The 27,995-nt window shown below is 56.2% G+C and overlaps 1 protein-coding gene across 2 annotated transcripts; it reads right to left on the bottom strand.

Moving 5' to 3' along the window:
* Window positions 1–235: 235 nt before the first annotated feature.
* ZNF687 (zinc finger protein 687) lies at window positions 236–27,969 on the bottom strand. Of its 2 annotated transcripts, none has more exons than XM_082496236.1 (9): window positions 27,864–27,969; window positions 6,172–8,438; window positions 3,924–4,102; window positions 3,207–3,383; window positions 2,786–2,948; window positions 2,206–2,502; window positions 1,745–1,857; window positions 1,255–1,396; window positions 236–723 (listed from the first exon to the last, which is right to left on the bottom strand). In XM_082496236.1, exons 2-9 carry the CDS (start codon window positions 8,416–8,418, stop codon window positions 250–252), a joined length of 3,792 nt encoding a protein of 1,263 aa, XP_082352362.1. In that variant the 5' UTR covers window positions 8,419–8,438; window positions 27,864–27,969; the 3' UTR covers window positions 236–249. The 2 variants fall into 2 exon arrangements, 1 of the variants encoding a protein (XP_082352362.1); XR_014270095.1 differs by having other exon boundaries at window positions 593–723; window positions 1,749–1,857.
* Between the last annotated feature and the right edge of the window lie 26 nt (window positions 27,970–27,995).

Here is a 27,995-nt window from a genome sequence, read left to right as displayed (position 1 = left end):
GGGGGCTGTGCCCCGGCACAGGGGGGACACCAGCCAAGCCGATTCAGCGAGCCAGGCACATGGAGTCAGGCTGGATCGTGCAAGCCGGGCTCTCGTCTCTCTTCACGGTTCCTTTATCCGAGCCCATGTCGAAACGCTGCCCAGGAGGAGGGAGGGAGGAAGGGGGAGCCCAGGCGGGCACCGGCAGCCTCTGCTGCAAAGAGCTCTGTGCTGATTATATACATGTCTCGTTCCCCCTCTGCCAGGGCCCTAATTCTCGGGGCTCGCGTTCTGCCTGGCACGGATAAAGGCCATGCCGTGGGTGCGGAAGTGCGTCTTGAGGTTGAGCTGACTGTCAAAGCACCGGCCGCACACCTTGCAGGAGAGCTTGCCGTCGGCCGCGTGCGGGGCGCCTCCTTCCAGGGGGCTGCGGGGTCCCGGCTCCTCCATCTCGGCCGCTCCCTTCTTCTTCTTGTGTGTGATGAAGCGGTGGCGGTTGAGGGAGACCTGGGAGGTGAAACAGAGCCCACACTCCCGGCACTGGTGGGAGCTCTCGTCAGTCCGGTGCTGAGGGATGTGTTCCTGGAAGTCGGCTGAGCTGCTGGCGAGGTAACCGCATTTTCGGCAGCGGAAGGGAGCCTTGCGGTCGCCCTTGGGGTTTTTGGAGGGAGGGGTGGTGCTGTCAGGCTCCTCGCTGCACGAGTCGCCCTCGTCCGAGGACAGCTTCCGCTTCCGACTGGACACCTACGGAAACAGTTCGGATAAGCTTTAATGGGCGCCCGCTTTGAGCAGCTCCTGGCAGAACCCAGCCTGCTCGGGGATTTCTCAATGGGGTCCTACAGAGATTTGCTCAGATAAAGGCCCCCAGGAGCTGTGCCCCTGCCTGTAACCCTGGACAAGGGGCTCCACAACGGCCTTTGACTTGCCTGTACCCCTCGCGCCAGGCACCTGCGCCCCTCGCAGCCTGGGGTGGCTCCTAAGCGAGCTCTGAGCCAGCGGGGGAATTTTGCCTTTTCTCCCGCACACAGTGAGAGGCTGAGGCAGCCAAGTTCAGTCCCTGCCATGTTGGCAGAGGCGGGAGCTAAACAAGCGGTGCCCAGACGGGGCACTGGGCCTCCCAGTGGGAGGGAGCTGCCGGGCCCAGGCGCCGCGGGACGCATGGAGGCAGGAGCAAACCAGGAATGGGGCTCATGGCGATGCCTTCAACCCTGCCCAAAACCTCCACGAGGCCGCAGCCCTTTACGAGCACCCCAAGAGACCACAGAGACATCATACCTGTGTGGTGCCAGTCCCTATCCGGGCGATAACAACCTCCTGGCTCTTCGCCTGGTCGGTCACCTTGATCCCGTGTCGCACCTGGATGTGTTTCTCCAGGATGAGCCGGCTGCTGAAGGTCCGTTTGCCCTCTGTGCAGTACCTGCAGGGCCAGAGCAGGAAAGCAATGAAGTGATGCTCCGCAGCGAGGAGCTGAGCCCCGGGCCTGCTCCAGCCCTGGTGGCCCCGGGGAAGCTTGGCTCTGGCATCCTGACCCCCGACTCTAACCACAAACGTGCTCATCCACCTCCCTCTAGAGGGTATAAAACCCCAGAGTCCTTCCTGGTACCTCGTCCCCTCCTACTTCCAAGACAGTTGTTCAATCCCCATCATGCTTCAACCATCTGTAGCTTTACCCTCCTCGCAACAGCTTGACTGAGGAAAACCGAAGTCACCTCCCTAAACCAGACCCCTTTTCTCAGGCAAGCCCAGAAGAAGGTGCTGTGGGTACCGGCAGGGATAGACGCGCTTGATCCCTTCATGATTCACTCGCACGTGTCTTCGGAGGCTGGGAGCGGAGCAGAACGAGCGCTCGCACAGGTGGCACGGGAACTTCTTCACCGACTGTTAAGAAATGAAGAGGCAAGTGGGTACAGCACGGGGAGCCCAGAGGCCAGAGAATGGGGCTCCCTGCTTGCGTGGGAACTCGGCGCTGTCTCAGATTTCCTCTTCTTGCCCATCCCATGTTTGGATAATGAGCGTCTGGTCTTTGCTGTTCACCAGAACAGGCAGCATCCCTGCTCCCCAAAACCTCAACCTCGACCGAGTTTGTACTGGGGCAAGAAATAATGCCCAGGCTGCGGCAGAACATGCCCCCAGCCCGGGTGTCTCACCCCGCTGCTCTGTACCATAAACATTCCCTGCCCACATTTCCAAGGGCTCTGGAGCCGGAGCCCCTGGCCTTCTCCTTACCTTGCCATGGTCCTTTTTCATGTGGGAGACGTATTCGTCACGCTCTGGGAACCAGGAGTGGCAAACGCTGCACGTCCACCCGCTGCCCTTGGACTTGTTGACCGTCTTGCGCTGGAAGCGGCTTCGCTTGGTCTTGCGCAGCTCCGGGGAGCTGGGGGGCTCATCCTCCTCCGTGGAGGACGATGAATCATCCGAGATCTTGGACACGGGGGTTTCAACAGGCTCCTGCTTCGGCGTGAGCAGGACAGCCGCCTTCTTTGCCAGGTCTTCCTTGGGCTTCTGGGGCTGATGAGTGTTCTGGAAAGCAAAGACAAGGTGTTGGCAGCTGTTTGGGACCGGGATTTCCCCCAGCGCTGCAGCAGGCTGGAAGGGAAGCTTGCCCACCCCCAGCTAGCAGAGACAGGCTCATCTCCTCAGGCTTTGGGACGGGGTGGGGGGGACAAAGGAACCAGATCTCAGGGCCTCACTGCATAAGTGATGAACTGACAGCCCTAATCCGGCCCCAGATGCCCCTGGTGAAGGACAATTAGCAAATATCAGTAATAACAGGTTGTGCAAGGAGCGCCGAGCCCGGCGTTACCTTGAGGTGCTCCAGCATGGTGCGCTTCTGGGCAAAGAGCAGCGGACAGTCTGGACACTTGAAGACACTGACCCGCTGGTTGAGCAGATGCTGGTCGAAGTGGGAGGAGAGCAAGGGCTTGTGGGTGAAGACCGTGTCACACATTGCACACTTGTAAATCATTCTGTCGGAGGAAAAAACATTACTGTCGGCACAGCCCGGGTCGGGATCAAGAGACACTTGGGAGAATCCCTTTGGCAAGAGGGTGGGGAGCTGCCCTGGGTGCAGTCTGAGCCACGCCAAGGGACGGGAAAGTAAAAAGGAGACAGATGCAGCTCCTTGTGCTGGTGCTGAGCTCTTCCCCCAATGCCCCACCCACTGAGGATACTCCCAGTTCTCCTGGAGAGATCTGATGGGACGTCAGCTCATGGGGAACACTCACTTGGACTGCTGGTTGCTGAAGCCAGGGTGCTGCGTGTAGACATGCGCATGGGCGCTGGGGGCTGACTTGAACGCCATGGGGCAGATGGGGCACTTGTGGAACACCTCGCAGTGGGAGGTCTGGATGTGGGACTTGATGGAGTTGACCCCACCGAAGACCACAGCGCAGCTGGGACACCTGGAGAGCGGAGGAGAGCGGGAGGCAAAGGGTAAGGGACAAACAGCACACCAAGCGCTAACAGCAAAGAGAAACTGGAGCACAAGGATCCACGCCAGCTCCCTGTCCGACCATGGGACTTGAGAAGAGCCCCTGTCCCAACAGACACTGGGATCCAAACCAGTTCTGGGCTCTGGGAGGATTCCAGTTTGGAGTAACCAGTCCTGCCCATCGCTGGTGGATCCAGGGCCCAGGCAGCTCATCAGAAGGAGCAGGGAGAGACTGCGGGGGTCTGACTCTGCCAGCCATGACCGCGGTGAAACAGCAGCCAGGAGGTCCCAGGAGGAGGAAAATACCCCCGGGGTTAAAGGGGGGAGAACCAGAGAAGGGGTAAGTGAGACATTCACTCTCAGCCCTGCACCCAGCTCCGGTGGCGAGAAGGAATGTGGATTCCTGCCCCGTCTACAAAATGAAAACCCACCGTGGACTTGGGACTCTCCCCTCCGGCCCTGGGTGTCCCCCCATGTCCCTTTGCCCCACGCTCGGGCCACGGTGCCCTACCTGTACCCCACTCTGCGGGAGAAGTGCAGACAGGCCTCCTTCAGGTGGGTCTCGAAGTTCGCCAGGAGGAAATTCCCTCCGCACTCGGGGCAGACGTGGGGAGGCCGGTTTTTGTGCATCCGCTGATGGGCGTTAAAGCTGCAGCGATTGGACATGATCATGGGACACGTTGTACAAACCTGGGGGGAGAAGAGCATCGAGAGGTTCAGCCTGGAACGTACCACGTGTACAAAAGGGCTTTAAAGCATTTTCCACAGATGGACAACAACCTGCAACACCCAAAGTAGCCCGAATCCATGTGCTGCCGGGGAAAGTGAAGTGCCAGGACTCTACAGGGCACATGTTAGGAGCTAATCTGCTTGTGCCAGCTTGCTGGGTAACTGTTGAGGGCGTTTCACAACACACGCAGACAAGATGCCTTTTCCAGGCTTTTCATCACAGATGGGTCCCAGATGCAGCGCGTGCCAAGGGTTAGCCGGGGACCAGGCTCTCGGCGAGAGAGTTTTACCGGAGGGAGTGGGGGTGTATTCAAACCAGCTGCCAAAACCGTTTCAAAACTATTTCTAACTCCATGCCAAGATACGGACATGGGGATGTCAAGGGGAGAAGCTGACAAGGACTTGAGGAAATGGGCTGAAGCTTCCAACAGAAGGAGCTGCCCTGAAAGGCGATTACCAGAGCAAAGGTGGGGCAAGGAAGGAAAGGAGCAGCCAGGCACAGCAAGCTGTCCTCGGGCTCCCCTCACCACCGGTACCCAGACTGGGGTCCAAGGTGCTGCCAAGAGAGACCCAAGGGGGATTTTGGCAGCAGGGCAACAGGAGGGAGCGAGGGATCGGACTGGGAACAGCAGCTAAAGACAGCCCGGGAGGAGGAGCAGGGACAAAGAGCACATTGGGAGGGGAGAGGGGATGAAAGGTGGCAGGTGAGGAAGAGGATTAGGGAGGCTTATGGCTTCAGCCATCTCCATCCCTCACGGTGCTGAGGAAAGCCTCTGGGTCTCTTTATTTTAAAGGAAAAAAAGCTGTTTGTAGGCGGTGTTGGTTTAGGAAGGAGTCCGTCTCCAGGTATGGGGACAAAGCTACACTAGCGAGGTGAAGGCTCTTAACAAGTTTTGCCCTGCCAGCAACTTCAGGTCAGAGAGAGCTCAAGCACTCCCCACAGATGGGCTCCCTTGGAACGAGAAGTATTACAGTGCCACATTCACAGGCAGCGGGTGCCTGCAGGGAGATAAGGACGATTTCCCACAGGCCTCCTGTCCCTGATCTCCTCCTCTTTGTGCCCTCTTGCTGCCCCTGCCAGAGCCCCGGTGTGGACATCCCATCTTCACTGTGTCCCAAACCCTCCATTGACACCAAGGATATGAGACGGGATGGGAGTAAGAAATTCTCCCATTAAAAGAAAGCTCCTTGGGACAAACCACGTGAATATCGTCGCTCCTGGTGACCTTCAAACAGAAAGCAGCCCTGCTCGGTAGCGGCAGGGCCATAATATCTGCATTTGAACAGTGTCCTGGCTACAGCAGCAGCTTCAAAGTAAACAGAGTTACCAGGAAACAGCAAATTCCTTCTATGCAAAAGAAGCCGAGGGGGCTGAATGTCTCAGGACAAAGGGAAAGGTGAAGACATGCCACAGGGAGGACAGGGCTCCTCTGTGGACCTGTTTTCCCTCCTTGCCTTTTAAAGGTCATCCCTTGGCAGCGTTAATCCTGTGTTTGCTGGATGCTGCGAGCCCTAACAAACCAGGATGTGTTGGCAGCAGCAGGAAGCACACAGGATCTCAAGGCTGGCTCTCAAAGAGGGGTAAAAGTCCACCCCCCCCACACCCTGATTTCTCCAGACTCCATTTGTGCTTCAAGCCGGTGAAAGAGGAAGCAGCACCCACAGCTCTAATATGGCTCCATGGGGACAGCTACGTCCTGCAGCGGGTGCCAGCAGGCAGGGCAGCGATGCTCAGGGACCCGCTCTTCCCTCCCGGCCGCACCCCGGCTCCTGCGCCCACGGTGCAGCTTTATCACCAGCCGACAACAGACAACCTCCCTTCCCTCCACCCAGTGCCTCGTGGGCATGAACCAATCCCTGGCTCAGGCGGTTTCCTTCCTGCCTGAGTTTTACATCAGGAGGAATCAGGCGTGCGCAGGCAGGAGCTGCCTAGGTCATGTTTGGAGAGTCCTCCACTGCTGTCCCGCAGCCCCAGGGATGGTTTGCTGTGGCTCCAACATCCGACTCCCACTGCCCTCCCGCCTACGTACCGTGCTGCTGGTCGTCCCCGTGGTCACCGCCTGCTGGAAATGCGCGGCCAGCCCGGCTTTGTCTTTGCATTGCTCTTTGCACTCCAGGCACCTGAAGCAGCTGTAGTTGGTTTGCTCCGAGCTGTTGCTCAGGGGCAGGATGGGGAGGTCCTGAGCCCCGTTGGCTGCAGCCAAGGCGTCCTGAGCCACGCCAGTCACTTTGCTAGCGGGGAAGGAAGTCACCGAGACCAGGGGGGTGATGTCTGGCTGTCCGATCATTTGATCCAAAGCAATTGGCCTCATGACCAAGTGGGAGCACTGCATCACCAGCCCTTTGTCCTTGTGCTCCCGGGCGTGCAGGAGCAAACTGCACTTGTTGAAGAAGACGAGGCGTTTGGTGCAGTGGTTGCAGGTTACCTCGATGCGCATGCTTCGCCGGTCGTAGTGGCGAGCCAAGCTCTTCTCCAGGGCGAAGGAGTCCCCGCACTCCAGGCAGCGGTACCCGAAGGGAGGCAGGGTGAGACTCGCGTCAGCCGGAGGGTTCAGGTTGGGTTTGTATGTTGGCAAGAGGTTTTTGCTGTTGAGGATCTTGTTAAAGGCTTCCACGAGGCTGGACTGGCTCCTGGAAATGACCGTGCCTGCGATGGTAGGGGAAGGCTTCTGCGGCTGCACCATCACAACCGTGGTGCCGTTGACTTTCTGGTTGGCTGTGGTGGTGATGGTGGTGGTCTGCGTCACGGTGCTGATGTTGGTCCTGGTGTCGGCTTTGGGCAGGGTCTGTGGCACGAGGTTGATGATGTTCTTGGCCACAGCTTTACCCGTCTTTGCCGGCAGCACCACGGACTTTTGCTGAGCCACGCTGGCAGCGATCAGCATGGCACTGCTGGCATTCTGGATGGTGGAGACGGGCAGGACGGTCCCTTTGAGCTTGGTACCATTGCCAAGTTGAACACTGACAATTTTTGGCCCCTCGATGGTTTTCAAGGGGCTGGAGAGCTCCATTTTCTCCTTGGGCACCTCCAGCGCGATCCCTTCCTCTTTCTCTGCCGCTGATGAGAAGCTGGCACCCTCTAGAGAGGTCTCCTGAGAGCTCTGCTCGGCCGGCCCCTTGGTGGATCCCGGCTCTGAATCTGATGAGACCCTGGTCACTGTCCGTGTGATGCTGCCACAGGATGTTTTGATGGTTTTAATCCGCACTTTCAGGGGCCGTGAGGAATTGGAAGAAGGGGAATCATTGTTGTTGTCTTCTTCCTCCTCCTCTTCCTCAGCGCTGGACATACTCTGCGGACTTCCCATCGACTTCTCCAGAACTTCTTGCTCTTCCTTGAGGGTGATGTTGTCCAGCTGCTTGGGAGAAGTGGGGAGTCTGGGGCTTTGTACCACCGGTGAGGAAGGCTTGAAGAACGGCTCCCGGGGGCTGGCGGGCGAGCGCTTCACTTCAGGAAGGTTGCTGGTGCTGCTGTCGAGGTTTGGATCAGAACCAGGCCAGGACGTGATGGGAGAATCATCCGTGGAGTAGCGAACGGTGACTGATTTCAGGTGATCCAAGGGGCTGTCACCCAAGGCTGCAGCCAAACCCTTTGGGCTGGCTTCGCGGCCCACCTCCTCCGAGTCAGACTCCTCTTTCTTGATGCAGGGAATGGTAGGAGGGGACCCGTTTGCACCTCCTGCCTGGCTTGTTTCGAAGGACTGCGGAAAAGCTGGGGGCAGGCTCTCCGCGCTCTCTCCCATGGGCTCTTTGCAGTCCAGCGACGGGGTGGGAGACGGGGAGAGGGAGGGCACGGCGAGGGATTTCTCTTTCGGCTTACACTCCCGGGGTCTGTCAATCAGGTTGGCAGCATTGTCTTCGTTGGGATCAGGGCTAAAATGGGAGAAGATATCCAGGGGTTTGGGGCCTTTTTCCTTCACCCAACAATCCCCATTGGAGGACGCCACAGCTTCCACAGACCTGGAGGTGGGGGACCTGGGCATCTCGGTGGCCCCAAAGCCGTTCTGCAGCAAGCGGGGCCCAATGACATGCCCATCTTTACTGCGTCCGTCCAGGGCATCAAGCTGCTCGGGGCAGACAGTGTTCTTCACAATCACGCTGACAGCGGTGATGTCTGTGTGGGGAAGGACGTGGTCAGGAGGTCCCGGCTCCCCAGGGACTTGCTTGATGTGAGCGTCAGCTTCCTCGTGGCCAGAATGGATGGCCTCGTTCGTGTCGATGTCAGGAATATCGAAAGCTGCCAGAAGGTCATCGAAATCTGGAGTTTTCATGTCACCCATGGTGGGGAATATGGCGGAGTCTGCAACAGAGCAAGGAGAGGAGCATTAGTACCGTGACATGAGCACACAGACAAAGCCATCAGAGCCACGTAGCAGAGCCACGGATGGGAACTTGCTTCTCCTCAGCCCTGCGCTAAGCGCAAAATCCCTGTGCCATGTTCCCTTGGAACCCCAGCCTTGCGCCCCTCAGGCAAATCACTAATCTCAGCCCTTTTTGCCTTGTTTGTTTGCGTATCATTTTTTGATCTCCAGACAGGACAGAAGGAAGTTCAGAAGGACCCCAGCAGATAGGAGAGACGTCCGAGACCACGGCATGCAGCCTGGCAAGGACAGCACTGCCCCAAGGCCAGAGCAATTCCCCACGTACGTACAAGCTGAGGAAGGGCAGCAGCTCCGCGGCAGAGGGTCAGCGGGTTGCAATGAATCACCAGCCAGATGCGAGTCAGGACCAGAGAGCTGCAGAGTGAACGCCTCGCGAGGGGAACACCCTGTCAGGGGCACCCGATACGACGCAGGAACCGTCCTTCCCCCCCCTCAGCAGCAAGGCCAGCCCCACGAGGACACGGCTCACGAGGAAGGCGTCCAGATGGTAACAAGAAGACTCAGGTAAGAGATCTCCAACACGTGGGCTTGTGGAGCAAAGGGTGAAGAAATGGGGGAGGCTGAGGGGAGACATGGCAACAGGTTTCAAAACATGGCTGTGGCAGAGACAAAGGGAATAACGTTCCTCCTGCAGCTGCAGGCTGGGTAAGAAATCCCAGGATTAAGCTGCAGCCAGGGGATGTGGCTTAGACAGCAGGACTGACTCTGATTTATAAGGACAACTAGGCAAAGGATCCCGCTAGGCAGAAGGACGGGGGATGCCCCACGTGCTGGAGAGCAGCTGGACGCGTGGCTGTCCAGGGGGAGCAGATCCGCCAGGAGGGGATGGGGGGTCTCGGGGATGGTATCGGGGTGCACTGCCCTCGGGTTCTCTGCTCTTAGCGTGGAGGGTGGATGGTTACTCCTAACATCAGTCAGCAAAAGCCAAAAATAAATAAAAAAAAGAAGAGGAACTTTTATCTCAGAGGCTGTGAGGAGTAGATGCAAACACCCTGCAGGCCCACGAGAGCCAGCCCTGGCAGTCGCCTCTTCCCCCAGCTCTCGGCGCTGCCTCGCAGCTGCTGCAGACGAAGCCAAGGCCGCTGGAGCACTCACTGTCCGCCTGTCCTCGCCCTGCCTCCCGCTGCAGGGGCGGCGCGGTGGGACAGGAATCCGCTCCTCCGACAGCACAGCTTACGCGTCAGGGAAATGGCCGCAGCCGACAGCCTGGTCCAACCGCCCCGAGGAGATTCACAGCCTGCCACAGCTGGCCCAGCGTCAGGAGGGACAGGCAGCAAGGCTGCTCCAACGGCCACGGCAAAATCCATCGGCAGCAGACCCTGAGGGATGGACAAGGATGACACACATCGTGGGTAAATCCGCTTTTTGCAAAAGGGAGGGATTCCCTCACAGGGAGCTCAGTTCAGTTAAAACCCACCAACACCAATGGAGAAGTTCAGCCTGCGTGGCCGGCAGCCGGGGGGACCAACAGCCCTCGACCTCGCCACGATTTATGCCAGAAATAAGTCACTGCTCTGAAACCTGCCAAACCACCATCAGGAAGAAAACCTGCAGCGTTTGTCTCAACAGATTAGCCTGAGCATCCTCCCGGCTGGTGGCACATTACAGGCACCTTCATCTGTCACATCTTCGGGTGGCAGCATCCATCCCTTTGTCCTACCAGTTGCTGCAGACGGGAGGGGTTCAGAGTCCCCGCAAACATGCTGCTGCGATATATGTTCTTTTAATAAAGATTTAATAATGTCCTCAAGTCCTGTCCACTTATTTGTGAGGAGTGGGATGGGTGGATGGATGGATGGATTCTCAGCATCTCGGTGTTGACCAAACAGGCAGCAGCACTAACGAAGCTGGTTTCCATCTCTCTTAGCTAATCAGGGATGAACACAGACTAGCTTTTCCCTTGCAGGAGCAGTGTCTCTTCTCAGACACATCCCTCATAGAGGGATGTGTCCTTGGAGACCACAACGTGTTCACCCTCACCCCTACACAACACGGAGCAGCCGATTCAGAGTTTAGACCCTTCATCTCGCCTCAACACGATGCTCCAGCTTCCCGCTGATCACAGAAAGGTTTTTGCTAATGGCTGCAGCCTGGCAGCATGCAGCATCCCAGGGAGAGGGCACCACGTCGCAGGCCAAGAGAGCATTCGTCACACGTTGGTGCTGCTCAGGGGAAGGGTCGCATCCTTGGAAGAGCTCCTCTGAGCCTCCACGGCCATCTCCATTTTGGAGACCCCGCAGTGTACACAGAGGGCCAGACATGCTCCCATGGCAGAGAGCTCTGTCCCACACCATTCTTCCTTTCCCAAACGGGAGATGGATGGAGGAAACGAGCAGAGCTGGTGCCCATCATCTCCACGGCCTTAGGGAAGGAGCAGCAGCTCCCACCCAGCCTGGGCTTGCTCCGAGGCGAGCAGCAGCAACCACAGCTCCGCCAGGCTTGTGTCCCAAGCAAAAAGTACCTACTACCTTGTGCGGCTGGAAGTCTCTCGACCAGCCTTCACCCTCTCCAAGACGAGTACCTGGTGACAAAGCAGTGTTGGAGGCCAAAGAGAGTTCAGCAACAGCCTTGGCACTGCTCTCACACGTGGTTTGGTCTTTTTTTTTGTACCTGGCAAACCCCCTTATACACCCAATTCAGCTATTCTCAGGCTTAGCAGGGCTGTAAAGACTCTGGTGGTTTTCCCAACAGACAGCTTAGCAAGGAGGCTTAGTCTAGCTTTATTTTTAACTCTCACCGTAGGTCACCCCAAGGGGATCTCCGCCGGGTGCAGCGCAGGGTCTGTGGGCCACCAATGAATCTGCTGCTCCAGAACACCGCTGACATTTAAAACGCAAGTGGGCGACTCTCCACTGGCACCACTTCTGCCATGCCCGGGCAGCCCCATCTGCCGACCCACAGATCCCATCACAGCACTGCGAGGGAAGAAGTTAACAGGGCAAGTGCTCACAGGCTCTTAAATCTCCACTAAAGCCAACGGGGAAGATGTGACGGAAAAGGCAGCTCTGTCGGGAAGAGTAATATTTCTATCCTGCAAAAGCACAAAGGATTCAACATCGGAACAAGCCACTGGGAGACAAGAAAAAGGCAACCTCAGAGGAAGGCATCCACGCCACGAAATGGAAAACCACCGAGGCAAACAGCAGAGACACCTTCTAGCCAGGGATGTTCCCGTGAGAGCAGAGCAGTCACCCCTGGGGACGTCGAGGAAGCCATGGCACCGGCCTCACCAGGCAGGCGGAGCAGGGGATTCTGTTAGCAACAGGATGATCATCTTCATGGGGTTGAAATACACAGGAATAAGGTCTCAAAGAGTGCAAGTCAGATTGTGCTGCTTTATCTCTCCAATAAACGTGTGAGGTCTTTAACCGAATGTCCTATTCCACTTTGGGATGAAGTCAAAATGTGCCTGCCTTTAGGGGGACAGAGACTGTCCCTACAGGAAGGCTGATAATCTAGATCCCAAAAAGAAAAATTAACCTTTGCTGCTCGTTACCACGGCTGCCTGCGTGTGCCCCCCAGACCTGCTCTGCCCAGCAGAACACTGGTCTGTGCTGCTGAACATCTCCTTCCAGCACTGGCTTTGGGGAAGCAGACTCATTTCTGGGAGATTTCAACAAGTTCACCCCGCTGTCTAAGCCCAGTTTTCACCACGTGCTCCTCCAGGCAATGCGGGACTTCAGCCGCGGCCTCAGTGGAAGGAAGCCATCGGTGAGAGGACCAGAAGGAAAAGCACCAGGCTTTAAAACACTGCGGTGGAGGGAGATACCAAACGCCACGTTCCTCTTCCAGCACTGCCATCTGGTTCTTCAGCACAGGATCTCTGTGTGAGAACGGCATGACACAAGGACATTTGTTTTTCAAATGACTTTTCTAATCACCGTTTAGCAGGATACAAATATTTACAGTAAAAAGGAGAGATGCGGGTTGCTACGCTGGAAAAGATTCCCAAGAAGAAAAGAGAAGACGCGAGGGAAATTCTCCTCTATCCAGCACGGAGGGAATAGCGCCAGCTCTGTCCTCAGAGCGGGTTCAGGTCGGCAAGCTGAGCGGAGCCTGAAGGGGTGACGACGGACCCGTCTTCAGGCTCGATATTGCTTTTCTCTCTGCTGGGGGATGGCTCACAAGCGACGCAGAGAAGCTGCACCTCCTGCCAGGCATGAATCCCCTGCCATACCACCCCGAGCACAACCAGACTGGGCTAAAAGCACAAAGCTGCCAAGAAGAGCTTCTCTCTTGGACAGGACACACGAGTGAACACCAGTAAGAGTGAACCTCTGCTGGGATGCCTGGGCTGAGCAGAGCCCGGAGACGCTGGCAGAGGCAGGACTGTGTGCGGCAGCCCGGCTCCGGCACAAAGAGGTCGCTCCCATCTCTGAAGCGCTGGCTTGCGTCACCTCTCGCCATTGATTAAGGGAAGCGGAGCTAACTCCGCAAAGGACCAGCCCCGTGCTCGGGCTGGCTTATTGCTTCTATTCGTGCTCAAGATCTGCTCTGCCATAAACCCTCAATTAATTTGTATCAGGCTCTTCGATGGAGAGAGGAAAGAACAAACCCACAGCACCTGGTTTCTCTGGGCTCACAGATGGGTTTAATCCCACTGATCTTTTTTACCTGTTTCCTTCAATTACTTCCTTCCCAGTCCCTCATAAAAAAGTTTCTGGCCTTTCTTGCCTTTAAACACCCCACCTCTGTCTTGGCCAACCATGCCTGCCTTTTAGCATCCCTGCTTTTAAAAGCAAAACTGGTTATGGATCCTGTCTCTTTTTAAAAGCTCACAGCTTTAAGGCAGGAATTAAGTCCTTTATGAACCATTCATCACTTCCACACTCTCAGAGATGCTCTTCAACTGATGGCTTCCCAAGAAAGGGAGGCTCCTCCTTGCAGGAGTCCCTGCACAGGACTGATTACACGGGTATTTCTCCTTGTTTGGTGTTAACAGGAAGGTCTCCGCCCCAGGTGGTTTTTTTTTTGTTGTTGTTCTTAGAAATCCTAAGATCCTAATCTTAGAAGTCCTAAGATCCCCCAATTCAGCCCTTTCTGATGGAAGAGGAGAGTCTCGGTCTTGAGTCAGTAACTCCTATCAAAAAGGAGACAGCAGAGATGGGAACAGCCCAGCTCCACCTCGAACTCTACCAGGCTGACACGGGGAGTTATTTTGGTAGCTCAAAACACAACTATTTTCTTAGGCAAAAGAACTATTTTTCTTCAGTGAAACAAAGCCAACGAGGGGGGGAGGGAGGGAAGAGTATTTTTAACCTTACTGGCTAAGCGGTGTTAACTGTCTTGTCTCACAGAAAAATAAGAGTTTACAACAAGCACCAGCTTCACGTGGGAACAGCTCTCTGATGGGCGCAACAGTGTCCCACCATGCACAAGTCCTCTGTGTGCAGGCTGCCTTCGGTTTGGAAGCACGGGCAGGACCCGCCCATGGTCGTGCGGCTCAGAGCCGGTCTGATCATCCATCAGCGCGGTGGTCAGCGGTCCCGTGGCTTCACAGCTTGGAAAACCGCAGCTCGGGGGGGAGAAAGAGTCAGAAACCCACATCCATCTGTGGAAAAGATCCCCAAATCCTCTCTGGATTTGCGGGGAACAAGCTGCAGAAGAGAAGGGTGCCAAACTTGTTTGCGAGCCTGCCCTGAACATCACAGCCCTGGCTCTAAATTAGAGGCCAGCAGACTCCGCATTTGAAAGATCCCTCTCTGCAGTCCTGCCTACTACCAAAAAACACATCAAAGTGCACGAGGCACAGGATTACCCCGAAAAACACCCCACAGAGATGGTTACCCTGATGGAAAACACAAGGCAGTGCCGTGCACCTCTGTGTGGTGTACAGACCAGGGCTCACAGCCGGCACTGCTGGCCGCCACGCTGGGAGACGGCACACAGCGACTGAGCCATGTGCCACTCGGGAGCAGGACACATCCTGGGATCAGCAAGGAGGCCAGCTGGGTAACCCAAATCCCTGGTCAGAGAAGGAAGCTGGCACAGGCTGCCAAGTCTGACACCACAGAGTTACTAGCGTCCCCTTTCCACCCCAAAGATCCCTCTTCTACCCCAACCACGCTGCCGACCCCGCTACCTCGTGCCCGCGAGCCATAGACGCTCAGTAGGTGACTCCTAAGGTCAGGAATGCCGGGCGCCACTTCTCTACGAGTCTCCCCAAGGTTACACGGGGTTTTGAATTGAAATTATCAATGCTATGCTAAAAACAAGCCCTTCCTCCAGCAAAGCGCAAGGCTGGAGAGACGGGGCTAGAGCTGAAAAGCAGAGCAGCCACAGCCCGTTATTTGCATAATGAATATATACACACACACAAACAAACCCTAGCAAAAGCAAATCACGCCAATAGTCACCCGGCTTTCAGTTTCAGGCAGAAGGAGATAGTTTCGTGTTAGTCTGCTGTTCACAAAACCATCCCCAGCATCCAGCGCAGCTGCCTGGGCTCTGCCTGCACAGGGAGGATACGGCTCTCGCAGCTTTGCTCCAGGTCACTTGTGTCACTGCTGTCCGATCCTGCACGGGACATAAACTGGGTGCAGGGACTACAGTCAGCAGCCCAGCACGCTTATTAAACAAGTGCAGGTACCTGGGATGTAACAGTGTCTGGCTGAGACACGGAGGGGACGTGTTTTAGCTGGTCCCTGGCAGGAAGAGGAAGCAGTTCTGATAACTGTATGCTGCACAGTTCAGGCTTCTGCCTGTCAGAAGAGCAGGAGGCTGAGCAAGAGGCAGGTCTTGGGTTGCTGCCCTCCACGGCACAGCAAAGACAATGAAAATCCACAAGCATTGGAAGAACAACCACGAGGAAGAGGAGATTCCACTTTCCAGGTGTGAGTCTGCGGATCCGCAGCTCCGAGTCTGGAGCCACCCAAGCATCTCCCTACCAGATCCCACAGCGCAAGAGCCCATCTGTTTCCCCCAGCAGTTGACCCCCCACCAGAACAAGGCCCAGACAAACCAAAGCAAGGAAGAAAAGCTGACCTGGGGCTTACGCTGGCCCCAGCTCCATTGCAGCACCGCCGAGACGCAGACCCTGAATCGATCCAGTTGCGGGGAAGCACTGCAAGCCCCCCAGAAGTTAACGAGGCTCAGAGCTGAAATAACAAGACAATGAGTAACTGCTGAAACACAACTGTTATTTTTATGGCTCATTTGCTTATTTAGTCTACCACAAAAAGATAAAATGTTGTTAAAAATCTCCTCTCCAGCAGCCAAGCCTCCCTTGAAAGAAAAGCTTATTTGTTCATTAGGAGGGGTTTGCCCAGCTCACTGTTTCAGAAGGACGCTGACACCAAAGTTAGCCACAGCACACGTGGAGACGACGCTGCTCTCCTTTCCCCACACTCCTCCTGCTTAAAACCCCCAAAACATGCCAGCTCCGCTCATGCCATCAGCTCAAACGACTCCTCACCCAACACCACCCGACGTCCTCCTCCGTACACCAAATCAGAGGCGATTCTCCATCTCTACACCACTTTCCTGTGCTGGTCCCGTACCGAGTCGTGCTAAAACATATTCGAAGGATCGCACATTGCAAACCACCCAGCTGTGCCCAACGCGCAGCCCTGAAAACACTCACACGTTTTTTTGAGATCCGCTTTCTGACCGAAGCCTGCGCCAGCCAGCCCTCGCCAGCGAGGGGCTCCGAAATGCCGCTCAGCCCTGGCTTTGGCAGGGACACGGAGGACTGTGTGCTCGCCCACGACGCCAGGAGCACCCGAAGGGCTTCCCATGGCACATTTTTGGCACAGGATGGGCAGAAGCACCGACCTGGCCCCCCGGCCACCTGCCACCGACTGTTGCCCACCAGCCAGCAAGGCCGAGCGGGGACCGCTCCAGACCAACCGGAGCGGTTCAGACAAAGAGAGGCCAAACGCTGGGACTATTTCAAGGGCTGGCTATTTTTAAAAGCTGCTTTTCCTGTTTCCCTTCCTGACCCTCGCGAGGACCTGCTGCCCGCCAGCAAGTTTGCACCAAAACAACACGAAAAATTACCTTCCAAAACCCGACTTTGGAACAAAGTTAAGGCAGGTTTAGCCCCCCGCCCCGCACTGCCCTCCCGCATACACACGCACAGGGGGCCCGCGGCCCTGCCTGCCGCCCTGCCTGCTGCCCTGCCTGCCGCTGCCGCCACCGCGTCCGAGGCCAGCGGGAATGGGAACGGCTGCGCTCCCGGCACCACGTGACAGGCGGGATTAGCTTCCGAGGCACAGAGGAAACCTTTGACAAAGCCTGTCCCCGTGCCACTGCTCCCAGGCCTCCAGCCCATGGCCTCCCTCGGGCCGCCAGCGCCCAGGGAGCCCTGGAGAAAAACAAACCTCCTCCGCGGGTATCTGCAAAACACAAAATAATAAGGACAGGTTCACCTGGCTGGCAGGAAGCCGAGCGGATCGCTGCCTCTCTTGTCCTCCCGGGGCTCTCGGAGCTATTTTAAAACTGATCCCTTGCTAAAAAGCCCCAGCCTTTGTGCAGAGGAGACGTCACCGGTGAGAACAACTGTTTTTAATGAGCCAAACGAGCACTGGGTGCTATACAATCTCCACTCCCCGGCAAAGACCTCACAGACAATCTTCAGAGGACCTTGCCGGGGGGGGAGGACAGGGGGCAAATTCCCCGAGCAGCAAACTCGTAGCACCTGGCACAGCTTTTCTCCATTTCAGTGCCTCCCTTCACCCTCCAAATCCTCCCCAGCCCCTGTTACTGGCAACTGGTGGAGAGGAGGACAGAAAAGCCCACAGTAGCCCTACTCGGTTACTTGTGCAGCAGCCAGCATTCATCTGTTCCCCTTCCCTTCTCTCCAGGGCAGCTCCTCCTGCCGCCACGCTCCCACGAAAAAAACACGTTAATGGTTGATGCGTCTTGCAGCTGGTGCCAGGGAGGGATGGGATCAGCAGCATCTGCCCCAGCATGGAGAAAGCCGTGGCGCAGCAGCCTTGCCTTCCCCTGCCTTCCCCGCAGCCCTGCAACTTGTCAAAGTAAGCACAGCCGGGAGCAGAGCCCAGAGCACTGCAGAGCCACTGCCCGGATTTCGTGGTCGAGAGATTGTGCGAGATAAATGCACAGCTTTCCTTTGTTTTGGGACTAGAAGCGTAGCTTTGACAAGTCTTGCACAAGTTCGTACAAGCAGCCATGGCTTTGTAGTAGCAAGCCACTTTAAAATGAGTGGGTTTTGTTTAGATGGTTTAATTTAAGTCTCTCGCTGCACACAGTACCCCACTCCAAACAGGGTATCTGCAAAAAGGAAAGTTTCCTGGAAGCAGCCAGACAGAGCTCCTTCCCCCAAGAACCTGAAACCGACCTGATGTTCTTCAAGTGACACAGAAAAGTGCCATTCTACTGCCCAAATTGAGGCCAAAAAGTAAACAAGATTTCAGAGATGAAAGGATTTTAAGAGATATTATTAGTCTGACAGCAAGGAATCACCTGGAAGGATTGCTTGCTCAGAAAACACAGGCTGCGCTGCTGTGAACCCAGTGGAAAACCATACGCTGACCCTGCAAGAGGACTTTGTTTTTCTCTCCATCTCCAATGAGCACCTCCCTCTTAAGCGAGATCTGGCATACAGGTAACATCCTAACGAGCTCACGCTCTTGACAAAGCTCGGTTTTAGCCCCTGCTCCCCATTACATGTGAGGAAACTGAGGCATGGGGTGATGTGAACGCCACACCAACGAGCCGGACCAGCACCTGTCCCAGGACCATCTCCCACTACATCAGGACTCATTCTGCCACCGATGGATCCCACCCCACCGAAACCCTGTACCTGTTGGGGCTACATCCTTCCCCTCTCCGCTTTCTTCGCTTCTGCGTAGGCCCCTCCCGGGCCGGCTGCTCTGGGAACCACCTTCTGGTGTCTAGCACCGTGCCAGACAGATTCTCCAACTTCAACGTTCGTTAGCCGCCCCTCACTACTTTCCAGAACTATAATTAGTTTTGCTAATAGAAAAGGCAGAAGGGATTCAGCCAAGCTTCGGAAGAGACAACACAGGTCAGAAGAGAAACAAAGGTTAACATTAAGAAAGGCTCTTGCACGTTAAAAGTCTTTATTTAATTCCATGTCCATGGATCCAAAATTAAAATCCATGGAATTAAACCTCCCACACCCCCTTTTCTCCTCTTTATCAGAGGAAATATTACCTCCCCCATTTCGGAATGAAGGAAGCAGGCAGAGGAGAAGCATCAAGGGCAGCAAAGTGATTTGGGGAGCAGCCCCTGCAGGGAAATGGCACCCCCACAGAGCCTTAACGGGGTTTCTGCACCCGGCAGCCCCTGCTCGTGCCTGTCCCCTCGCACTTGTCCCGTGCTCCTCCGCGATCCCAACTGCTTTTCCGTCCCTTCGCATGCAGCATCCACCCCTCAAGCGATTCGCACAGTCCCCCCGCCATCGCCCCAGTGACACGCCCCTGCTCCCACTCGCATCCACTTGCTCCGTCATCGTCACCCAAACCCACACAGCCCATTTCCAAATCACAGCACCCAACCCCTTGCCAGCACACGACATTTTTCTCTCTGCCTCCTGATCTCCTAAGAATTTGCTTATCTAGCAAGCCTTTAGCGGCACAGTTTGCAAACGCCGTCCCCATTGCGTTTCCGGAGAGGCAGCCGCTGTGCCAGGGACCCGAGCCCGGTACTGACCTGATGGGAAGGAGCTTCTGGATGGAGCGGAGAGGGAGAAAAGGAGAAAAAAAGGGGGGGAAGGGACAGAGAGTGGTCTCAGGTTTCACGTGTAGGAGAGGGGGAAAATGATAGAAAGGCAGGCTGGTTAAACAAGAACCAGCAACACGTCCGACTCCCAGCATGACATCATGAGGTCAGGGCTCAGCGGGGACGGCTGCAGTGGGAGGGGAGGTTCAGAGGGGAAAAAAACAGAGAAATAAATAAATTAAGCAGCACCAAACCCCTCTGCGCCCCTGGCACTTCGGGAGGGCAGCTCTGAGTACGGCAGTGGTCTAACAGCAACGGCTGGTGGTGACGGGAGCCGGAGGGGTCCCCCCCTGCCGCCTTACCCCCCAGCAAAGCGGCTGATGGCCAGAGTGCCCCCCCTGTCCCTGCCATTTGCCAGCGCCGGGATCCAGAAACTCCACGGCTCGGCCTCCCCGCTGCCACCGTCCGCCCGGGCAGGGCAGGGTGCGGGAGAGACAGGGGGCTGCAAGAAGCAGCAGCGACTACAGGGTGCCCAGGCACCAAACCTGCACCAAACCAGGTTTCCCAGCCTGCCCGGCAGCGTTCGCATCCTCCCCTCCACCTGAAACCCAAAGCAAAAATCCTCAATATTCCTGGAGAGGCTCTTCCCTATCTCCAGGCACGCCCTGGCCCTTTCCAGGGAGCTCCGGGACAGAGAGGGGTCTGCACTCGCTGAAGCCACAGCCCCCGCGGTCCTCTAAGCTTGGCCGGACAGGGATCCACCACGCAAGGGAAAAGGGAGCGAGAATCCCCACGCTTCACCATTTGTAAGATCAGGGCAGCCCAAGGACGCTGTGGCGCTTTGAAACACACTAAGAATCTCACAGGCAAGACGTTAGAGAGAGAAAATACCTGCTGGGGGAGCAGAGACCACCCCTCCAGTCCCTCTGAAGGACCAAGCAAGGCAAAAGGTGCGGGGTCTGTGCTTTTAGGGTTCTTCAAGATCTCGCAAAGGGGGAAAGGTCCAAGTCAAACCCCAGAAGCACCCAGAGGCCTGACCTGACCAGTATCCCCTTTCTTCACCTTAACGGGGCTGTTGAAACTTCAACAGCTCAGTTAGAAGCAGCCATTGAGGAGGTAAGCTCATGACAAAGCAAGGCAGCATCTGGGGAGTTTCATAAGCCGTCAACTCCGTGCCAAATCCCCCAAGCTCCTCCTGCTCAGAGCGAAACGCACACACGAGACCTGAGGTTCCCGGCTTTGGGAGCTCAATTTCCCTTTTTCCAGCAGGGAAGGAGCCATCTGCAGCATGTTGACCAGTCGGACCTAAGGAGAAACCCTCTGACGAGTGCCAGGCTCAAAGCACACGGGACAAGAGCACCTGAGGGATGTCTCAAGACCAGTTGTCCCGTTTAGAAACCCAGAGCTAATCAAAGCCACCCAACAGCACAAGCAACAGAGCAGGAACAGGCACTCCAGGTCCATCCATGTCAGCCCTTCCCTTCACCCAGCCGGCAGCACGGAGGCAGCAGCAGATCCTGCCGCATCGCGGAGAAGTGCGAGGCCCGTTCCTTGCTCAGCAGCAAACTTCCATCTTATTTCCCGCACAATCCGGGCCGCTCTCCTGCCCAGCCGGGCCTCCACCTGCCACATCCAACTCTTTCTTCAGCTGTTTTCCAGAGTTATTGCTAGCCAACAGTATCGTTTTCTCCCAAATGCCCAGCTCCGCTTGATTTACCGAGAGCGTGGGGGAGAGACATTTGCTTCAGGCTTTCCAAAAAAAACCTCACACCTCCTGGTTCAGACCAAACAAGGAAAGGATCTCCCCCAAAAGAAACATTTTTAGCACACGCTCAGGAGGGGAAACGATGCTGGAGGAGCGGGTAGCGGGGGCTTGAGCGATTAAGGCCTCGGCGCAGCAAAGTATAAAATGCTTCCAGTACAAAATCCAGGCACTCGGCAGCTCCAGGAACAAAGTCTGCACCGAAGAACACCCTTGTGCTCGGTGCGTGACGGCCACCCCTCCCTGGGGTTTCGTCTCCCCCCCATGTTAAGCAGCAAATAACACTGGGCAGGGTTTATCTGCTCTCAAGGCACAGGCACCTTGTGCTCCCACATGGACGTGCCCCTGGCAGATGTATGGCCCCCACGCAACCTTTGGGGTCAGGGGGTGTTTTGGGACACCCAGAGCAGCTGTCGCAGCACCCCTGTGTGTTTCCAGCAGCAAAGGCTGGACCCAAAAGCAGCCGTGGCTGCAGGATTTAAGGGAAAGAAAAGAGACAACGATGCCATGATCCTGGCAGAGTTTGCTCAGAACTTCAGGCTTTTTTGCCATTTATTGAACGCGAATGTGCATGGATATCCACAATAACAGCAAACGCTGATGCTGAGATGGCTCCAGTGGGCGATGGTCTGATGACCTGTCCCAGGAGGGCTGGTCTGCACGGAGCAGCTCACAGCAACGCTTACTGGCATGTCCCAGCTCAAGACCAAGGGGACAAAAGGAGTGGCGTGATTCAATCGGGATCAATCGATCCCAGCACACCTGGACATATATATTCCCACCAGCTGTTACCAAGGTGGGAAAGAACGGCCCAGCAGCACTGGTGTTGAGGGAAGCAGCCAGGCAGGTATTACAGCCTCCGAACACGAGCATGGGCTCTGCTTGGACAGAGCCCCACTGGGGATACTCTCCCAGCCCATTCCCTCCAACACCTCCTGCCGCACAAATTCAGCTTCTGCTGAAATCAAACACTCCCTTGGCACGGGGGCTGCTTCAAGACACTCTTCTCCTGGCCTGGTCCTCCATTTCCAGTGAGCTGAGGGCATGGTACCTCCCTGGGCTCAGCTGCTCTTGCCCTCTCTGATCACACCCTTCCGAGCCTCGAGCTCTCCTGCGTGGATGGTTTCAGCAGGGTCTGCTGCAGCAGATCCCCTCTCTCCTGCCAAGGTCTCGGGCGCTGAACCTGCTCTGCCGCAGCAGCCGGCAGATAACCAGCGTGCTCTCAGAGAGCGGCACGGCCAGAAACCCCAATAGACCTGATTCATCCCGCATCCAGAGGTTTTTGCGGCACGGCCCGGATGACAGACAGGGAGAAGGGGGCACGGTGGGATGCTCGGCAGCTCTCGCCAAGCCTGGCTATCTGTTCACTGACAGACAGGGAGAGAACGGCCACTTTAAGGCACTCCAAGAGTTTAATTATTAATTTTTCCCAATGAAATCTACTGCCTCTCGGGGAGGCACGCTGCCTTGCCCCAAGCGGAGCGTGTGCCCTGCTGCTGACATGCCTCAGAAAGGGCTCCGTCTGTCTGTGTCTATCTGTCCTTCCCTCCTTCCCCCTTTCCTTTTTAATTCGCTTCTAGCACATGAAAAGGCTCTCTGGGGGTACCAGGTAGAAAATAATACTCTGCCAGGGCGCTCGATGGGCCATTTGAAACCCTCGGCATTGTTTTCCCTGCTCCAGGCAGCAGCAGGGGATTAAAACTTCAGCCATTATGCGCATGTTTTGTGCTCCATTGTGCTCCGCTCAGCCGTCCCTCAGCATTAACATCTAAACAGGTCACACGTCCAGCCCAGAGCCGGGTCCCGGCATCTCCCCACCGCCGCAGCTTCGCCAAGACCTGCTGTCCCGTCCTCCCCGCACACCCAACCACCGGACCCTGCACCACAGCCGAGCGAGCTGGACGTTTACGCAGGTCAAGCAGGAGCGGAGGAGAAATGCAGGGCGCCAGCAGCGATTTTCTGAAGGGCCACAGCAATCCCATCGCCCGCACTTCTCCTGTGTGGCATGGCAAAGCCGTCTCTGCTGGCCAGGAGCGCGGTAACAGCGAGATCCCTTCCCGAGGGGAGCAGGCAGACCGTTCTCACCCTTGTTCTGGAATAAGCACGTCCACAGTTACTGCAGCTCACTGCAGCACCCTTTGCAGACAAACCCCAAAACCAAGGGCTGCAAACGCCTTGGCTGAACCGGCGGGCGAGCTGCGTGCCTGCACAAGCCGGCCAGCACTGTTTCGGTTCAGCTCGAGGAGGAGGAGCGCCGCTTGAAAACCCTTTCCTGGCTCCATTTCCTACGGGAGAGTGAGCGGGCAGAGCGCTGGCGCCGGCGCAAGGCCCGGCCTTTGCACGGGAGTTGCACCGAGTCGGTAAGCCGGTGCGGCAAAGCACGCCGGCCCCGGCCGCCAGCACAGCAACGCAAACACGCCTCGCTTGGCTGCCCCCGACCGTATCAATGAGGAGAAATTATCCCCCAACAGAACTGACCGCGATGATGCAAATGGCATGGCAAATCCCAGCCTCCAAACCCGGAGCCGAGGCCGTCCCTGTGTCCAGACCCAGCCCAGGCACACCGAGAGGTTTTGCTGGCAGAACTCGCTCGGCGTGGGGTAGAAACCGTGGGAGGGGGAGCAAAGAGCAGGAAAATCCTACTCCAGACCAACAAACGAGGCCAGCAACTGAAAAAAACAACAAAACAAAACCCAAAGGAGTTTCTTTGCGTTACGACTTATTTCAGTCAGGCAGTATATATCTATTTCTATAAATAAATGATATAAGCTGTATCTGTGCAAAAGGGCTCGCCAGCTACGAACAAGGCGCCTGTGTTCCCAGAGCATCCGACGCGACCCAGCCCCGTTCAGCTGGGGGAGGCCCAGCAGCGGTATTTCCCCCTCCTTTTTACACGCTGCCTCCCATTTCCCACACACCAATCATACCCGCTTTACAATCTAATAAGGAAGAAAATAATCCTGTACGGACATCCCCAGAAAAAAAAAAAAAAAAACCAAACACCATGTTATTCTCCGCAGCACGCCAACCCTCCCAGACAAGGGAGCAGCATGCGTCAGCCCAGGCTACCCCATCGTTTCAAGCATCACCTCCAAACGCTCTGGGCAGAGGTTGGAGCTCCTCAGCGCCACAGAGCTGAGCAGGACGGCCCCGGCTCACGCAAGGGGAAGGAAACAACCTCCTTGCCGCTTTCAGTCTGAAGACGCTTGCCGCGAAGAGTTTGAACACAGATTTATGATTGCTGTAATTAAAGTAAATAAAAAACATGCTCCCTTTATTCTGCACGCTTGCTCCATCCATCTAAGGTGGCTTCTTGGGGACCCCTCCCCGCTGTTTGGATCGCAAGTGGCAAGAACAAAATGACCCCAAATCTCCCTCCCACGCAAAGATAAACAGGAGAGAATATCATCTACATGGAAATAAACAGAAAGGGCTGGTGCCAGACCCAGAACCGGCAGGTATCACCGCTGAAACATCGGTTTTATCTTTCAATAGGTTTTGTGAGTCAGTGAGTCTTTAAAAGCAAAGAAGCGAATCTAAAATCAGCTGTGAAGGGAGGGGGGAGGAGATGGTCTCTCACCAACACGCAGCAAACACACAGATTCCCCCTGCCAGGATATGAATAGCTACCTCACAGATTTCATTGAATTCAAGCAAAAAAATGCAAAAAAAAAAAAAAAAAAAAGCTTCATCAGGGAACGGAGCAGGAAACTCAGTTCCTCCCCGTCCCCCCATGCGCGCAATAGGTGCAAACCCACGCAGAAGAGCCCAGCAGCCCGGTCCCGAGCTCCCATCCCGGCGCAGGGCACAGCTGCCGCACAGAGACAACACATCCTGACCGGAGGCTGGTTGGGGATTAAATTCCCATACGTTTAACAGAATTAAGTCTCTACCATCTGCTAACTTCTGGAGATATCAAAACAAACAAGTGGTGGACGAGATCCAGAAATCCCAACAATTTGGCCGGCCTGAAAAATTAAGTTTTTAAACACTGGCAGGCATTTTTGTAGCCATGATCGGCGTAAAGCGGCCTCAATGTCATCGCGGGGAAGTTTTTGTTCCCAGATTTACCAGTATGACCAGGATCCACACTGGTGTACACAGACAAGGGCTTGGTGGTTCCAGGCAGACATTTCACAGAAGAATGACCAGGATCTCCCCAGGCTTTCAAGCTAATGACGCTCCCCTCACCTGCGACTGTTTCCATGTCGTGATGAGCAGTTACCAGTTATCTCCATCCCGGTGGGTTTTGTGCTATTTCATCACTTTGGGTTTTACAATGTAAAGTTTGTAAACTCAGACAGGACACCCCGTTTATTCTAGCAGTATAAATAGAAAATCTGCCACGTAAGATGCCAAAAGGAAGGGAACACTGAGTTCCCTCACTCCCGTCACACGCTACAACGGCCCCACGCCATAACTGCGCTCACTTGCTATTAGTGTGTTATTATTTTTATAGCACCCAGATGTGTGCTTAGGTACTTGATGGTACAAATAAATTAAAGCCCTAGAAAATATCTTGCAGGGAGCAATCACACATTAGCAGAAGGAGGGATTAGACCCAGGAGAACCTAATCGGGGTGGAGTAAACCCAGAAAAATAGAGACAAACGCAATTCCTGCAAGATGATGAGAGCTTCGGGTGCTGTTGGTACTCCTGGTCATCACAGGAGATCCTGAGCTACCTCCACAGCGGCACCACCTCTCCAACAGCCGCAGCCATACATTTCTGCACGGTGCCACTGGTTTAGAGTGGTCCCTATGGAGAATCAGGGCCCCCTCGCACAGACCAGGCTGCAGGATTAACACCAGGAGTAAAAGCTGGCAGAGCTCGCTGATCCTCCTGCTGCTCCTGACCAGGAAAACTCAGGGGAAGCGAGTCTTTGGGAAGCACCTCCGCCAGTCCTCCCGCCTCTGCTCATGCCAGCGCAGCCACATGTGGGGTGACGCATTTTTTTTCCTCCTCAGACACACTAAAAATACATCCTTTAAGGCAGCTGTTTCCACAAACAAGGCTCAATTCCTAATGCACTGCTTAAAACCCAAGTATGGAGGCTATCAAACTCCCCTACTCAGCTTCTAGGGGAGTTTCTTTGAATTAAAACTAATTGTGGGAAGATAATCACAGCCCCCAAGGGCTGCCCATTACCCGATCACAGGCAGACACCAGCAGTGATGAATTAAGGGACTTTACGGGGCAGAGTCCGAGAAACAGGAGAATTGAGAAAAGAAACTGGGTTTGAAAGAAAACAACACATTCTTACTACGAACCTGCTCTCCCTCTCACAAACCAAAATCCGTGAGGCTCTTAAGGAAGTGGCCAAGACCCAAAAGAAATAGCCTCGCTGAAATGTTCCACTTCCCTGCAGAAGGTCTGCTACCTACCCCTTGGCCTCCTTCTCCCCAGGACTTCAAAAAACACCCCCAGCCCAGGGCAGCCTCACTACCCACAGTCCCAAAGTGAGCCAGCATCCCCCGAACCTCACTGGGCACCTTGAGAATTGACAGCAAGAACCTGCCGTTAGTCTTCGCTATTCCCAGTTTGTTCACTATGGGAAGTCGGGGCAGACCTAGAGCCTGATTCAGGATGGTGCCCACCTCTCCCTGCATCTGGAACCACACCGGGCCCTCCTAGAGAGCTTCTGCATTCCTCCCAACCATCTCCAAAGAGGCAGACTGCTGTTACAGGACCCAAACAAACAGGCTATATTACCGAGGCTGCAACAGGATCCTCTCCAGACCTCCTGTGTTCTCTTCCCCAACCAAAACCAGCGTAATAGCGAGATTCCCTCCTCCCTAAACCATTCGGCAGCCACAGCACTGTTCTTCCTAGGACGTTGGGGTGTGATAAGAGACCCACACACCCCGTTCTCAAACACCATCCTCGGGACAGCGGTACCTAGAGAAGCCAGAGAGGATCTAGACAGCCCAAAGCCCAACCGGTTCCTTATTCACACGGCCACTCCTCAAAAACTGGAGGAGTAAGAAACCCCCCCTGACAACTGGGGGCCCAAAACAAGACACCACCTTATTAGCAAGAGATATTACAGCTGCAGAACTGGGAGGATCCCTGCCAGCCCCCCTGTGAGCCCTGTGCTGGAGGGGGAAGGCTGCCTGCCCCCCCTCAGTCCCCCCAGGGCAGGGAGGAGGAAGGAGCTCAGTCCCAGGAGCTCTGGAAGGGAATGACAACAGTCCCAAATCCCAGAGATGAAGAGAGGAGGGGGACCAGGCCCTCCCAGGAGCTGTGGGGGCACATGAACACCCCCCCCAGCTGCAGAGGAGCTATGGGAGGTCTCACCCTGCCCCCAACTATAGGGGGGGCATGACCAGAGCCGCCCCCCCCCACACACACCTTTCCAGTGATGTGAAGGGGGGGAAACAAGCGCAGGTCTCCCCAGGAGATGCAGGTGGGCACTACCACCCCCCCACTGCTGGGGAGGGAGGGCGACGTGACCAGGCTCCCCAGAGACAGACGGGGGGAGCCACGACCAACGCCCTCCCCCCAAAAGCCTCTCCGGCTCCCCCACCCCAGAAGGAACGACGCTTACGGCCCGTCCTCCCCCCAGCTCCAACGGAGGATAGGACAGGGCGACCGTTAGGCTGCCACCCCCCAAGTCTCCTGGGGAGGGTGGGGATGAGCGGTACCTCCCCCCGGAGGCCGGGCGGGGCGAGGATGGCCGTGACCGCCACCCCAAGGCCCGCGGGGGTCAGGGGATGGCCGTGACCGCCGCCCGCATCCCGAGCGGGGAGGGAGATGGCTCCTCCTCGTCCCCGTCCCGAAGCGGGAGAGGAGCAGGGCCCTCACCTCTCCCCCGCCTCACGACCCCTTCTGACCGGGAGGCGGCCCCCCCTTCCCGGCCCGCCCCCTCCCGGCCCGGCGCCCCCCCGAGCCCGTCCCCGGCGCCGTGCGAGGCCCGGGGTTCCGGCGGCGGTACCTGCTGCTGCGGGCGGGGGGCGGCCGGCTCCCACCCAGGCCCCTCCGCGGCGGCCGCTTCTCCTCAGCCACTTCCTGCTTGGCTCGCGCCCCCCGCCCTCCGCCGCCGGCCGCTCGCGCGCCGCGCTACCGC

This window comes from Vanellus vanellus, assembly GCF_965231255.1.
Source record: "Vanellus vanellus genome assembly, chromosome: 27".
Lineage (NCBI taxonomy): Eukaryota > Metazoa > Chordata > Aves > Charadriiformes > Charadriidae > Vanellus > Vanellus vanellus.
This window is presented reverse-complemented; position numbering and strand designations above follow the sequence as displayed.